Source organism: Erinaceus europaeus, chromosome 1 (assembly GCF_950295315.1).
Source record: "Erinaceus europaeus chromosome 1, mEriEur2.1, whole genome shotgun sequence".
Taxonomy (NCBI): domain Eukaryota; kingdom Metazoa; phylum Chordata; class Mammalia; order Eulipotyphla; family Erinaceidae; genus Erinaceus; species Erinaceus europaeus.
Window position 1 is genome coordinate 90,169,857 of NC_080162.1, and position 12,017 is coordinate 90,181,873.

At 45.5% G+C, this 12,017-nt stretch overlaps 1 protein-coding gene and 1 long non-coding RNA gene across 2 annotated transcripts in view; both read left to right on the forward strand.

Moving 5' to 3' along the window:
* Positions 1 to 9,736, forward strand: part of LOC132538203 (uncharacterized) — a 481,696-nt gene extending 471,960 nt beyond the window's left edge. The window contains exon 2 of the long non-coding RNA XR_009549641.1: positions 9,033 to 9,736. This is a non-coding gene — a long non-coding RNA (uncharacterized LOC132538203). The remainder of the gene's footprint in view (positions 1 to 9,032) is intronic.
* LOC103127647 (EKC/KEOPS complex subunit TP53RK) lies at positions 1,404 to 7,788 on the forward strand. The gene is made up of 2 exons (XM_060190802.1): positions 1,404 to 1,781; positions 7,206 to 7,788. The coding sequence occupies exons 1-2, from the start codon at positions 1,430 to 1,432 to the stop codon at positions 7,682 to 7,684; spliced, it is 831 nt and encodes a 276-aa protein (XP_060046785.1). The 5' UTR covers positions 1,404 to 1,429; the 3' UTR covers positions 7,685 to 7,788.
* Positions 9,737 to 12,017: the final 2,281 nt, after the last annotated feature.

A 12,017-nucleotide genomic window follows, 5' to 3' on the forward strand; every position in this document is an offset into this window, starting at 1 on the left:
TTGTTGCCCTTGTCTTTTTATTGTTGTTGTAGTTATTGTTGTTGTTAGTGATGTCTCGTTGTTGGATAGGACAGAGAGAAATGGAGAGGGGAGGGGAAGGCAGAGGGGGGAGAGAAAGATAGACACCTGTAGACCTGCTTCACCGCCTGTGAAGGGACTCCCCTACAGGTGGGGAGCCGGGGGCTCTTACAGGATTCTTACACAGGTCCTTGAGCTTTGCGTCAAGTGTGCTTAACCCGCTGCGCTACCTCCCGACTCCCGAAAGTAGAATGTTTCTATCTGACACTATTTGGTAGGCTATTTTGAGTGTGAGGCAATGCTATTAATTTATATGGAATATTTTTAATGTTTCTATCTGACACTATTTGGTAGGCTATTTTGAGTGTGAGGCAATGCTATTAATTTATATGGAATATTTTTAATGTTCCCTGACGTGCAAAATCACTTAACAAATCATACCAAAGAAGAAAGCTCTACTTTCTAGAGGGAACCCTCCCCGCCCCCAATCCACTCCACACACACACACACACACACACACACACACACACACACACACAATCTGGAAGCTGGGTTGCGGTTGATGCATCCATCGATGATGGGACAGGCAGTGTTTCTTTCACCTGTGTTCACAATTCTGTACAGTGAGCATTGGTATAGCCTTCGGCCTCGGATGTTGTGCAGTAGATATAGCATTGGACTTTCAAGACTGAGGAAGTGAGTTCACCACGGGAACTGCAAGTGTCATAGAGATGTTCTGGTGCCCTCTCCTTCATTCCATCTCTAAGTAAATAGTTTAAAAAAATAAAATAAAATAATTGTTACAGTCTGTATTCGCTTTACAATTTTTTTTAAGTCACAAACAGTACGTTTGCTAATCACTCTTAACTCAGTTTAGGTTGTCTCCTCTGGAAAAACTCTCTGATCCCACCACTTCAGAGGCCTCAACCATCTACACCAGCCTGAGTCTCTATGATTTCTTCTTCCCGCTAAAATGGGTTTTCAGCATTTAACTCCAGAATGCATTCAACGGAAGGCAGCAGGAAGCTTTGTCCTAGCACTAAGGCGATGCCAGTCACATCTGTTTCTCACACTGATTCCAATTACTGTGAGGAGCGAGGGTGAGGGGTGGTACATTCTGCAGACCTTCTGGGCTACTCGCACTCCAGGTCCGAGAATCCTAAAAAGAGCCCAGACTCCAAGAAAGTTTGCGCGAGGAGCCGATGTTTTCCGGAAAGAGCCGAAGGGCCTGGAGGCGGGGCCGCTAAACTGCCGCGAGAATTACCGAGAGCTTCCGGAGAAAGAAGAGCTGCTGCCGAGGGTTTACGAAGAGAGCGGGGAGGCGGGGCCGCAAGTCTTTCCGAGAAGAGTCGAAAAACGAGAAGGGCCGCGGATTAATTAGAATTGTCGAAGAGAGCCAAGGGCTTCCGGAATGAACCGAAGCGTCGCCGACAGTTTCCGGAAAGAGCCGAAGGGTTCCGAGCGCCGGCGCGGAAGCTCAATCATGGCGACGCCCGGCGCGGGCGCGGCGGAGGAGAACGCGGAGCCGCTGGGAGACGAGGCTCTGGCCGCGGCGCGGGAGCGCAGCCACCGCCTCTTGAGCGGCCTGGCGCTGGTGAAGCAGGGCGCCGAGGCTCGAGTGTTTCGCGGCAGCTTCCAGGGCCGCGCGGCCGTGGTGAAGCACCGCTTCCCCAAGGGCTACCGGCACCCGGCGCTGGAGGCGCGGCTCGGCCGGCGGCGGACGGTGCAGGAGGCCCGGGCGCTGCTCCGCTGCCGCCGTGCAGGTCGGGGCTCGGGTGGGCGCGGGGGGCTCCCCTCCTGCAGGGCTGGTGTTGGGGGGCAGGGGGCGCGTTGTTTCCCGACATTTAAAAGGCTCCTCACGCATCGTCTCAGCAGAGAGCTGAGAAAGGCGGGTAGATAACACAGTGGTCTTCTTCTTCTCCTCCCCCTCCCCCTCCCCCTCCCCCTCCCCCCCTCCTTTGAAATCTAGAGAGGTGGCAGTCGTTGACTAGGGTCATAGTCTGTCTGTAGCCGCAGGGGCAGTTCGGGTCGTCTCTGGCTCCCCAGCGATGGAACATAGCGGTGCACCGGCCATGGCCTGTTCGATTGCGATTGAGGAGGGCCCAATATCATAACGTGCTAGGTCAAAGCCGGGTTGACGCTTGCAGGGGTCTGTGATGAGGTGTTTGTTCTTGACCTCAGCTGACTGCCAACTCTGTTTCCAAGAGTCTGGAACAGAGAAGTTCAGTGTAGGTGTAGGGGACCAGGTTGGGTGACGAGACGTCAAGCGTTGGACAGGGTGGGCAAAGATATCCGCGTATATTGGCAGGTCAGGTCGAGCGTAGACGCGGGAAATGAACTTAGATGATGCCGCATCCCGACGAATATCTGGAGGGGCGATGTTGCTAAGAACTGGCAGCCATGGAACTGGGGTGGAATGGATGGTTCCAGAAATTATCCTCATGGAGGAATATAATTTGGAATCGACCAAGTGGGCATGGGGGCTACGGAACCATACTGGGGCACAGTATTCTGCAGTGGAATAGCATAATGCCAGAGATGATGATCATAGTGTGGAAGCGCTCGCGCCCCATGAGGAGCTGGCTAGTCTTGCAATGATGTGATTCCTCGCGCCCACCTTTGCTGCAGTTTTTATGAGATGTTCGTGAAATGACAGAGTGCGATCGAGAGTAACGCCAAGATAGACTGGCTGGGCTTCATGCCGGATTCTCATATCGCCAAGCTGCACATTAAGCTCACGTGAGGCCGAGGCATGGTGTAGATGGAAAACAGATGATACCATTTTTGCAGTGCTAGGGATTAGTCGCCATTTTTTACAGTAATCAGATATCAGAGACATGTCTTTCGTGAGTGTTTCCTCAAGGATGTCAAACTTGGATGCCTGAGTTGCACAGCAGATGTCATCGGCGTAGATGAACTTCCTTGAAGAAGTTTCTGGGAGGTCATTGATGTAAATATTAAATAGCATAGGAGCCAGAACAGAGCCCTGGGGGAGGCCACTTGAGACAAGTCTCCGTCTGCTAGACTTGTCACCCAGATGCACCCTGAATCTTCTGTTTTGGAGAAGAAACGATATAGTGTTGGCCACCCATGGAGGCAGGCATCTTGAGATCTTGACTAGGAGACCATGGTGCCTGACCGTGTCATAGGCTGCTGTGAGATCAACAAAGACAGTGCCAGTCTTTAAATTCTTCTGGAATCCATTTTCAGTGTAAGTTGAGAGGGCCAGGACTTGAAACCAGCTTGGGCGGGTGATAGGAATTTCTCTGTAAGAGGAGAAAAACGTGACAGAAACAGCCTCTCAAGGAGTTTGTAACACATGGAGAGGAGAGAAATTGGTCTATAGCTGGTGGCCAGTGTTGGGTCTTTCTTTGGTTTCAAAACCGCTATAATCTTCGCATGACGCCAAATTTTGGGCATAGATTCGGATTCCAAGATGTGGGACAGGAATGTAGTGAGCCACTTCTTTGCCGCGGGGCCCAAGTTAAGAATGAGTTCTGGGGTGATGTTATCATAGCCAGCAGCCGTTCCCGGTTTAACCCTCTTCAAAGTGTCTTCCAGTTCAGACAGTGTAAAGGGAGAGAGTTTTGGAGATGGACAAGATAAACGGAAGTGGGATGACCACTCATGGGAAATTTCTCTTTTCCAGACTGGGTCGATCTTAGCACGTCCAACTTGAGTTAGGTGACTGGCCACTGAGTTTGGAGATACCGGAGGATGGGAGACGGGAGAGGGTTGGCTACCGGCACCCAGACTATGAAGAAGCTTCCAGGCCTTCCTACTTGAGTGGGAGCCTTTCCGTGAGTTGTTGCCAGCGGGCTTGGCGTGCTGCATCCAGGGAGGCAATGAGATGGTCAGCCACATCTGGGTCGCCCGACTCATCATACTGCTTTAGTAGTTGCTCCCATTCAGCATCAAGACAAGGCGTATAGTTAGCACGTCTCCCATGAGGAATGGCTTGGGAAGCTGCTTTGAAGATGGCTTGGCGGAAGCGCCTGTAGGAATCTTCAGAGGGGATAGAGTTAATTGGAATTGCAGGAATAGATTTGTTGGTAAGATCACTGAACAGACACCAGTTAGCTTTCTGAAAGTTCCATCTTAGTTTCTCCGAGCACAGAATCAGTGGGAGCTGGAGACCAATGTGGATGATAGCTGGGCGGTGATGACTGTGCGGGAAAATCTTGAGAACTTGTCTCGTAGCAGGAAAGGCTTGGCCGTTGACTGTGCTAATCCAGCACAGTGGTTATGCAAAGAGACTCTCAAGCCTGAGGCTCCGGAGTCCCAGGTTAATTCCCCCCGCACCACCATAAGCCAGAGCTGAGCAGTGCTCCGGTAAAAAGAAAAAAGAAAGAATTGAGGGTGGTGCGGGAGGTGGCACAGTGGACAAAGCATTGGACTCTCAAGCATGAGGCCCTGAGTTTGGTCCCTGGCAGCATATGTACCAGAGTGATGTCTGTTTCTTTCTCTCTCTCTCTCTCTCTCTCTCTCCCTCCTATCTTTCTCATAAATCTTAAAGAAAAAGAACTGATGGGAAAGCATGCTGTCCCCAGCCCCGCCTCCACCTCTCCAAGCCACACCTGTCACCACTCCCATTTTCTGGGCGGCACCTCCAGGTACCTCCTGTCCCCCAACAGCTTCCCCTTAAGGAATTCTTTCATGCCTCCCACTCATTCATTCTTTTTTCATTTGTGGATAGAGACAGAAATTGCGAGAGGTGGTGACCTAGAGCGTGAGCGAGTTCAGGAGACCTGCAGTTCTGCTTCACCGCTTATGCAGCTTCTCCCTGCTGGTGGGACGGGGGCTTGAACCCAGGTCCTTGAGAGCTGTAACACGTGTATCCACATTCACATTTAAGCAGCTTGACTTTGTGGGGAGAAGCATTTCTGTCCTGGAGTCTGTCCGCCCACCCCACCCCACCAGCTCTATTGCTTCACTTCATTTTGAGCATTTTTTCTTTCCTCCGGGGTTATTGCTGGGGACGGGTGCACCACCAGATGGAATCCACTGCGCCGGGAGGCTACTTTTTCCCCCTTTTGTTGCCCTTGTTTCTTTTTTTAATTCTTGTGGTTATTATTATCGTTGTTACTGATGCCATTGTTGTTGGATAGGACAGAGAAGTGAAGGGAGGAGGGGAAGACAGAGGGGGGAAAGATAGACCTGCTTCACCGCTTGTGAAGTGACTTGAACCGGGATCCCTGCACCAGTCCTTGCGCTTCGCGACCCCCACTTTAAGCATGTTTTTAACTGCATTAAGATGCGGTTTCCCGGTTTGTACCGTCCTGGTTTATTATTCCTTCAGCACTTTTAAGTAGCAGGAGTAGTTATAGGTGTTTACCCAGGAGCTGGGCTCTCTGTTACTTCATTACTAGCTTGTCAGCAAGTCATAAAACTTCAGCCTTTACGATCTCAGGTCTGAACCTTTTACCACTGTGCCACCTCCCTGGCCACTCTAAATGAGAATGTCACATATGGTACAGGAGACACCCCACATAATGGAACAAGTACATGTTGTTTCGTGGATTACAAAAATTGGCTCCTAAGGACCATGGACCTTGAGGTGGCACACCTGGTAAAGAACACTCATTACCGTGCATGAGGGGCAAGGTTCAAGCCCCCATTCCCACCTACAGGCAAGAAGCTTCATAAGCATATAGTGCTGCAGGTGCCTCTCTTTCTCTAGCTCCTGTTTTCCTCTCAACTTCCCTCTGTCTTTGTCAGAAGAAGGAGAAGAATGGCTAGCATGAGCTGTGGATTTATCATGTAGCCACCAAGCCCAGTGATAACCCTGGTGGCTATTAAAAATAATCATAATAAAATAACATGTAATAAGAAGGAAACTAAATCCTGAATCCTGGTTCACACCAAATATATAACAAATTCCAAATAAAGACCTAATTTTGAAAACCACAAATATAAAGGTAAGAGTTCAGGACAAGTAAAAATTGCTTGAATCTGTATAGAGAATAGAACGATGCAGAGGAGAGATCCCTGGGAGTGAGTGTAGGGGTCTCCCCTGAGAACCTGGATAATTACTTTGTTGTATACACACAACTGTATATACACAGATGTTGCAGAAGCTTGAGAACAGAACAACATACTGCTTGACCTCTGTGAGGTTCTTGTCAAATAGAAATTGGTGATGAAACTGCTTATTTTCTTAGCTTTTAAAATAGGTAATTGTTGGGTAGGGTAGATAGCATAGTAGTTATGCAAAGAGACTGTCATGTGTGAGGCTCCAAAGTCCCAGGTTCAATTCCCTGTACCACCATAAGCCAGAGCTGAGCAGTGCTGAGGGGTGGGGAGAACAAGTATTTTTTTTTTTAATTTTTTAATTTTCATTTTTTTTTTCCTCCAGGGTCATTGCTGGGCTCGGTGCCTGCACCATGAATCCACTGCTCCTGGAGGCCATTTCCCCCCCTTGTTGCCCTTGTTGTTGTAGCCTCATTGTGGTTATTATTATTGCCATTGTTGATGTCGTTCGTTGTTGGATAGGACAGAGAGAAATGGAGAGAGGAGGGGAAGACAGAGAGGGGGAGAGAAAGACAGACACCTGCAGACCTACTTCACCACCTGTGAAGCCACTCCCCTGCAGGTGGGGAGCCAGGCTTGAACCAGGATCCTTACGCTGGTCCTTGCGCTTTGCACCACATGTGCTTAACCCACTGCGCCACCGCCCAACCCCCAAGTATTTATTTTATTAACAAGAGAATTAAAGTGTCACTCTGATCACTCTGGCACTTGTAATGGCTGAGGATTGAACTCGGGCTTTATGTGCATAAATCAAGCACTCTGGCCACTTTACTTTCCTAGCTGCCAGTGTTATTTGCTTTTGGAATTTTCCCCCCCTCTTTTCTAAGGGAAAAAGTAGAACAAATGAAGGCACAAATATAGGGTGGAAAGGAAAAGGGAGCTTTGGTAATACCAAATAACTGGCTTAATTTTTGAAAGCTAAGCTTCCACTTAAAAAAATATAGGTGGGCTAACTTCTGTAATGTACTCTTGCTTTGTCATAAGCATAACTCAGGTTTGAACCCTCCACCATACTGAGGAAAGCTTTGTTATATGAAACCTTTTTGTCTCAACCTCTTTCTGCCTTTCTATCTGTGGAAAAAAGAAAATCAACTTGGAGTGCTAAAGCCACAGTGACAACAAGAAAAGAAACATAATAGTTTATGTCTTAATTGCAGGAATTTCTGCCCCGGTTGTCTTCTTTGTGGACTATGCTTCCAACTGCTTATACATGGAAGAAATTGAAGACTCTGTGACTGTCCGAGATTATATTCAGTCCACTATGGAGACTGAAAAAACTCCTCAAAGTCTCTTCAGTTTAGCCAAGACAGTTGGACAGGTTTTGGCTCGAATGCATGACCAGGACCTTATTCATGGTGACCTCACCACCTCAAACATGCTCCTGAAACCCCCTCTGGATCAGCTGAACATCGTGCTCATAGACTTTGGACTGAGTTTCATCTCGTCACTTCCGGAAGATAAGGGAGTTGACCTCTATGTACTAGAGAAAGCTTTCCTCAGTACCCATCCCAACACCGAGACTGTGTTTGAAGCCTTTCTGAAGAGCTATTCCACCTCCTCCAAAAAGGCTACACCAGTGCTAAAAAAATTAGATGAAGTACGCCTGAGAGGAAGAAAGAGGTCCATGGTTGGTTAGGAGAATGTGTTTGACAGACACAGTAAAGCTGTTTACTTCAAAGTAAATTTGAAGGAAATATACAAATAAGAGAACAGACCTAAATAAATAAAAGGGCTGTGATTATTATTATTAAATGACATTATTTGCTGTTTATTGTTCTTGAGAACTTCCTATGTACATATGACATGCTACAGACAGAACTGCATAACTTAAATACATCAGGGCCAGTCTCTCTCCTTAGTTGTGTCATGCATACCTCAAGTACATGGGTGTACCATTAACAATAGCTTTGAACTATATAATATACATTATTATTTGTCAAGTGTTTTTAGTGAGACAAGGACAAAAGTTTAGTTGGTGACAATGTCTCTTAGCTCTCTTTACCCAGCGTTTTTTTGTTGTGTATATAACATTCCTCTTGTTATTATAGTGGTATGCAAAATATATTTTAAGTTAGAGACATGTATTTAAATGTCTTATGAAATATGTGTAGATGGGATATGTTCTAGGGTTTGATGTAAAATATTTTTATTGAGAATCATAAGATGAAAGTGCTACTTAGCTTCAGTTTTCCTTTTTTAAAAAAATTTTATTTATAAAAAGGAAACACTGACAAAAACATAGGATAAGAGGGGTACACTTCTACACAGTTCCCACCACCAGAACTCCATATCCCATCCCCTCCCCTGATAGCTTTCCTATTCTTTCTCCCTCTGGAAGTATGGACCCAGGGTCATTATGGGGTGCAGAAGCTGGGAGATCTGGCTTCTGTGATTGCTTCTCCACTGGATATGGGTGTTGGTGGGTTGATCCATACTCCCAGCCTGTCTCTCTCCCTAGAGGGGCAAGGCTCTGGGGAAGTGGGGCTCCAGGACACATTGGTGGGGTCGTCTGCCCAGGGAGGTCTGATTGGCATCATGCTAGCATCTGGAATCTGGTGGCTGAAAAGAGAGTTGACATATAAAGCTGTACAAATTGTTGAATAGTCATGAACCTAAAGGCTGGAATATTGCAGATGAAGATTTGAGGTCTCTGATTTGGAAAAAGCCAGTAGGTCTATTTTAGGTATGTTCCAAAGGGCCTACGACTATACTAGTTTTTTTCAGAGCCTGACGTGATATGCAAGTGGGTCCAAGTTATTGTTTGGGGAAATGATATCATGGCTGGAAAAATGGCTAGAAAGCTGGATCAGGGAAGAGAGCAGCTCCCAAATATGGGAAAGGTGTATAAATATTGTTGACTGTAAATCCCATTGATTTGATCTGGGGCCAATTTTCCTTTTTAAACAAAAGCAGTGTTCCAGGAAGGACTTAGAAGCAACACTGTTACAGAGTAGTGCTCAGGTTTTCTCTCTTCCTCTCATTAGTTATTAATTGATTAATACTTTTGGTTGTTACTGGAGCTTTACCACTCCAGGGCAACTTTTTCTGATAGGAACAGAGACAAGAGAGACAGAAAGAAGCCACAAGCACTGAAGCTTCTTTCAGTGTGGTGGGAAACTGGCTCAGCCCTAGGTTGTGTTCATAACAAAGTAAACTAGCTATCTTGCCAGCCGTCTCCTTCCTCCCTCCCTCCCTCTCTCCCTTCCTTTCTTCCTTCATTTCTCTCTTTCTTTTTTTGGTGTTTTAGTATTAGTTTACAAAATTACAAGATAACAGGTATAATTCCACACCATTCCCACCAGAGTTTTGTGTCCCCATTCCTTCCATTGGAAACTATAGTGGTTCTGTAGTTTCTGTAGATAAGAATTGACTATTATTTCTATAACTCTCATCTATCCGTCTGTCTATATTTCTGCCCATTTTTTTCAATGGTCCTGCCTTCTCTTCCTTTCTAAGTCACCCCTAAACTTATAACTACTTATGAATGTCTTTCCTCTTTTATTCTATCTGGCTCCTGATGGAATTGGTTTCAGAGCTTTCTATTCATCTTCCCCTAACATTTCTCCCCCTCTGTGAGTATAAACCAAAATTCTTTATGAGATGCAGAAGGTGGGAGTTCTGGCTTCTGTAATTGCTTCTCCTCTGGACATAGCCCTCTCTTGTTGATAAATTCAATTCACTGTGTGTATACCTGTGACCTGGCAATTTTGCTCCTGTATATAAATGCCAAAGGAATTCTAACACCAGTCTATGAGGGAACACTTGATCAGCAGTAAAGGAAGGAGGCAAAGGGTGATAGGTTTACACCATTGTGCCCTGTGCTGCTTTTAATATATATATGAGCTTGTGATGCATAGTTGTGATTGGAGATATAGAATACAACAGGATCATGTAAGCTAAAATATATAAATGATCAGACATTCTTAAGAATCTAAACAACATGTTACGTATTAAATGTCAGAATGGTTGTTGTGGAAAGGATGGGAGGAGGAAATGGACATCAAAGGGACTAGGTTAACCAATAAGAAAAACAAAAGGGATCTGTGCTAAGAGACTTAACTGATTCAGGCCTCTAAAATCCTGTTCTGAACAAAACAAAGCACATGGAGCTGCTGTGTTTTCATATAGTTAAATGAGGACTCAGGGGAAGTGGCTTCCCCAAAAAACACAGCAGACAAATGGCTGAGTCTGCCTTTGCACTCTGGCAGTTTGGTTTGCTTCCATGAGAATTCTTTTGGCTTCAAGTAGCAGAGTAGCAGAATACCTGTCTAGTAGTGACTTATGGAATAGAGCTTTTTTTTTTTTTTTTTTTTTTAAGTGCTCAATTATCAAGAAAGTCAGAGAAAAGCAGTTCCAAGATCAATTCAGAGACACAAAGATACCAAGAATTGTCATCTCGGCAATTTCCATCTTTTCCAGGTGGTTGCAAAGGGGTTACCACATCTTACCCACTTTCAAATTTCTATTACACAAACTCTGTGTGTGTGTGTGTGTGTGTGTGTGTGTGTGTGTGTGTGTGTGTGTGTGTACGTAATCAAATATTTTCTTAGGCCTAGAGAAATCCTCCTCTCCTACCCTCTACTTCACTTCCCTCAATCACTTTAAGTCTAAACTTCTTAGATAAAGGAGACCACAAAAGCTGGATAAGGACAAGAGATAGGCACACTTTACTACCAGGCCACCCTATTGCTCTAGTCAGGGAATCCTTAGATTCCCACATAAATATGGATGTAGACCTCTTAAGAGATCCCTCTTTCCACCATCACTGATCACTACAGAACCTTGTTCTCAATACAGAAGAGCAATGGTAGAAACTGCCCCACTCTCCTAAGGGAAACTAAGACAACCTGCGCTACCACTTGAGGAAAACTGGTCCTGAACAGAGTGCAGCCTAGAATGTTCCTAGCTGTGACATGGACTGCAAGATCAGACTGACAGGGAAACAGAGGTTACAGAGGCTCTTGTACTAAATATAAATAGATATGGGCCCTAGATCAGATCAATGGGGTTACAGTTAGTGATATTTATATATTTTCCTCATATTTGGGATCTACTCTTTGCCGTAATATAGCTTTCTAGTCCTATTCTCAACTCTTGACAATGTCTTCACAGACAATACTTTCAGCCTACCTGCATGTTAGGCAAAAATTTCTAAAGTCATGGGCTCCTTGAAATATACCTAAAAGAGACTTCCTAACTCTTTCCAGCATGAAGATTCTTAGTTCCATCTGCTCTATTCTAACAATTAGGTTCCTGATTACTAAACAGTTTTTCCTGCTTTATATCTTAATGCTTTTCAGCCACCAAGTTGCAGATACTACCATGAAGCCATCCTGACTTCCCTGGACAGATGACCACACCAATGTATCCTGAAGCCCCACCTCTCCAGAGCCCAACCCCACTAGGGAAAGATAGAAACAGGCTAGGGGGGATGGATCTACCTGCCAAGGCTATGTTCAGCAAAGAAGCAATTACAGAAGCCAGAACTCTCCAAAAACATTTTTGATCCACACTCCCAGTGGGGGAGAAGTGATAGGAAGAAGAGGATAAGAGGGCTCTGAACTCCAGTTCCATCAGGATCTACAGAGAGAAGAGGAATAAGAGGGACATTTGAATGTATTAATAGGGTCATGAGTGACTTGGAGAGGAAGAGAGGATGGGACCTGGAAGAAAAAGGGTGCAGTACATACAAATGAAGACAGATAGTTGTAGAGATGACAGTTAACCCATTGTCTGCAACCTTAGGAGAACTATGGCTTGCAATGGAGGGATAGGGGATTCAGAACTCTGGTGATGAGAATAGTGTGGAATTATATCCCTGTTGAAATGTAATTTTGCAAATCAATATTAAGTAATAAAATTTTAAAAGTATCACTAACCTATTGTCAAACATTTACAAGTGCATGTTATATGTATGTGTGTATGTGTTGGCAGGTACTTGAATGGCATATCTGTATCAGTAAATGCAT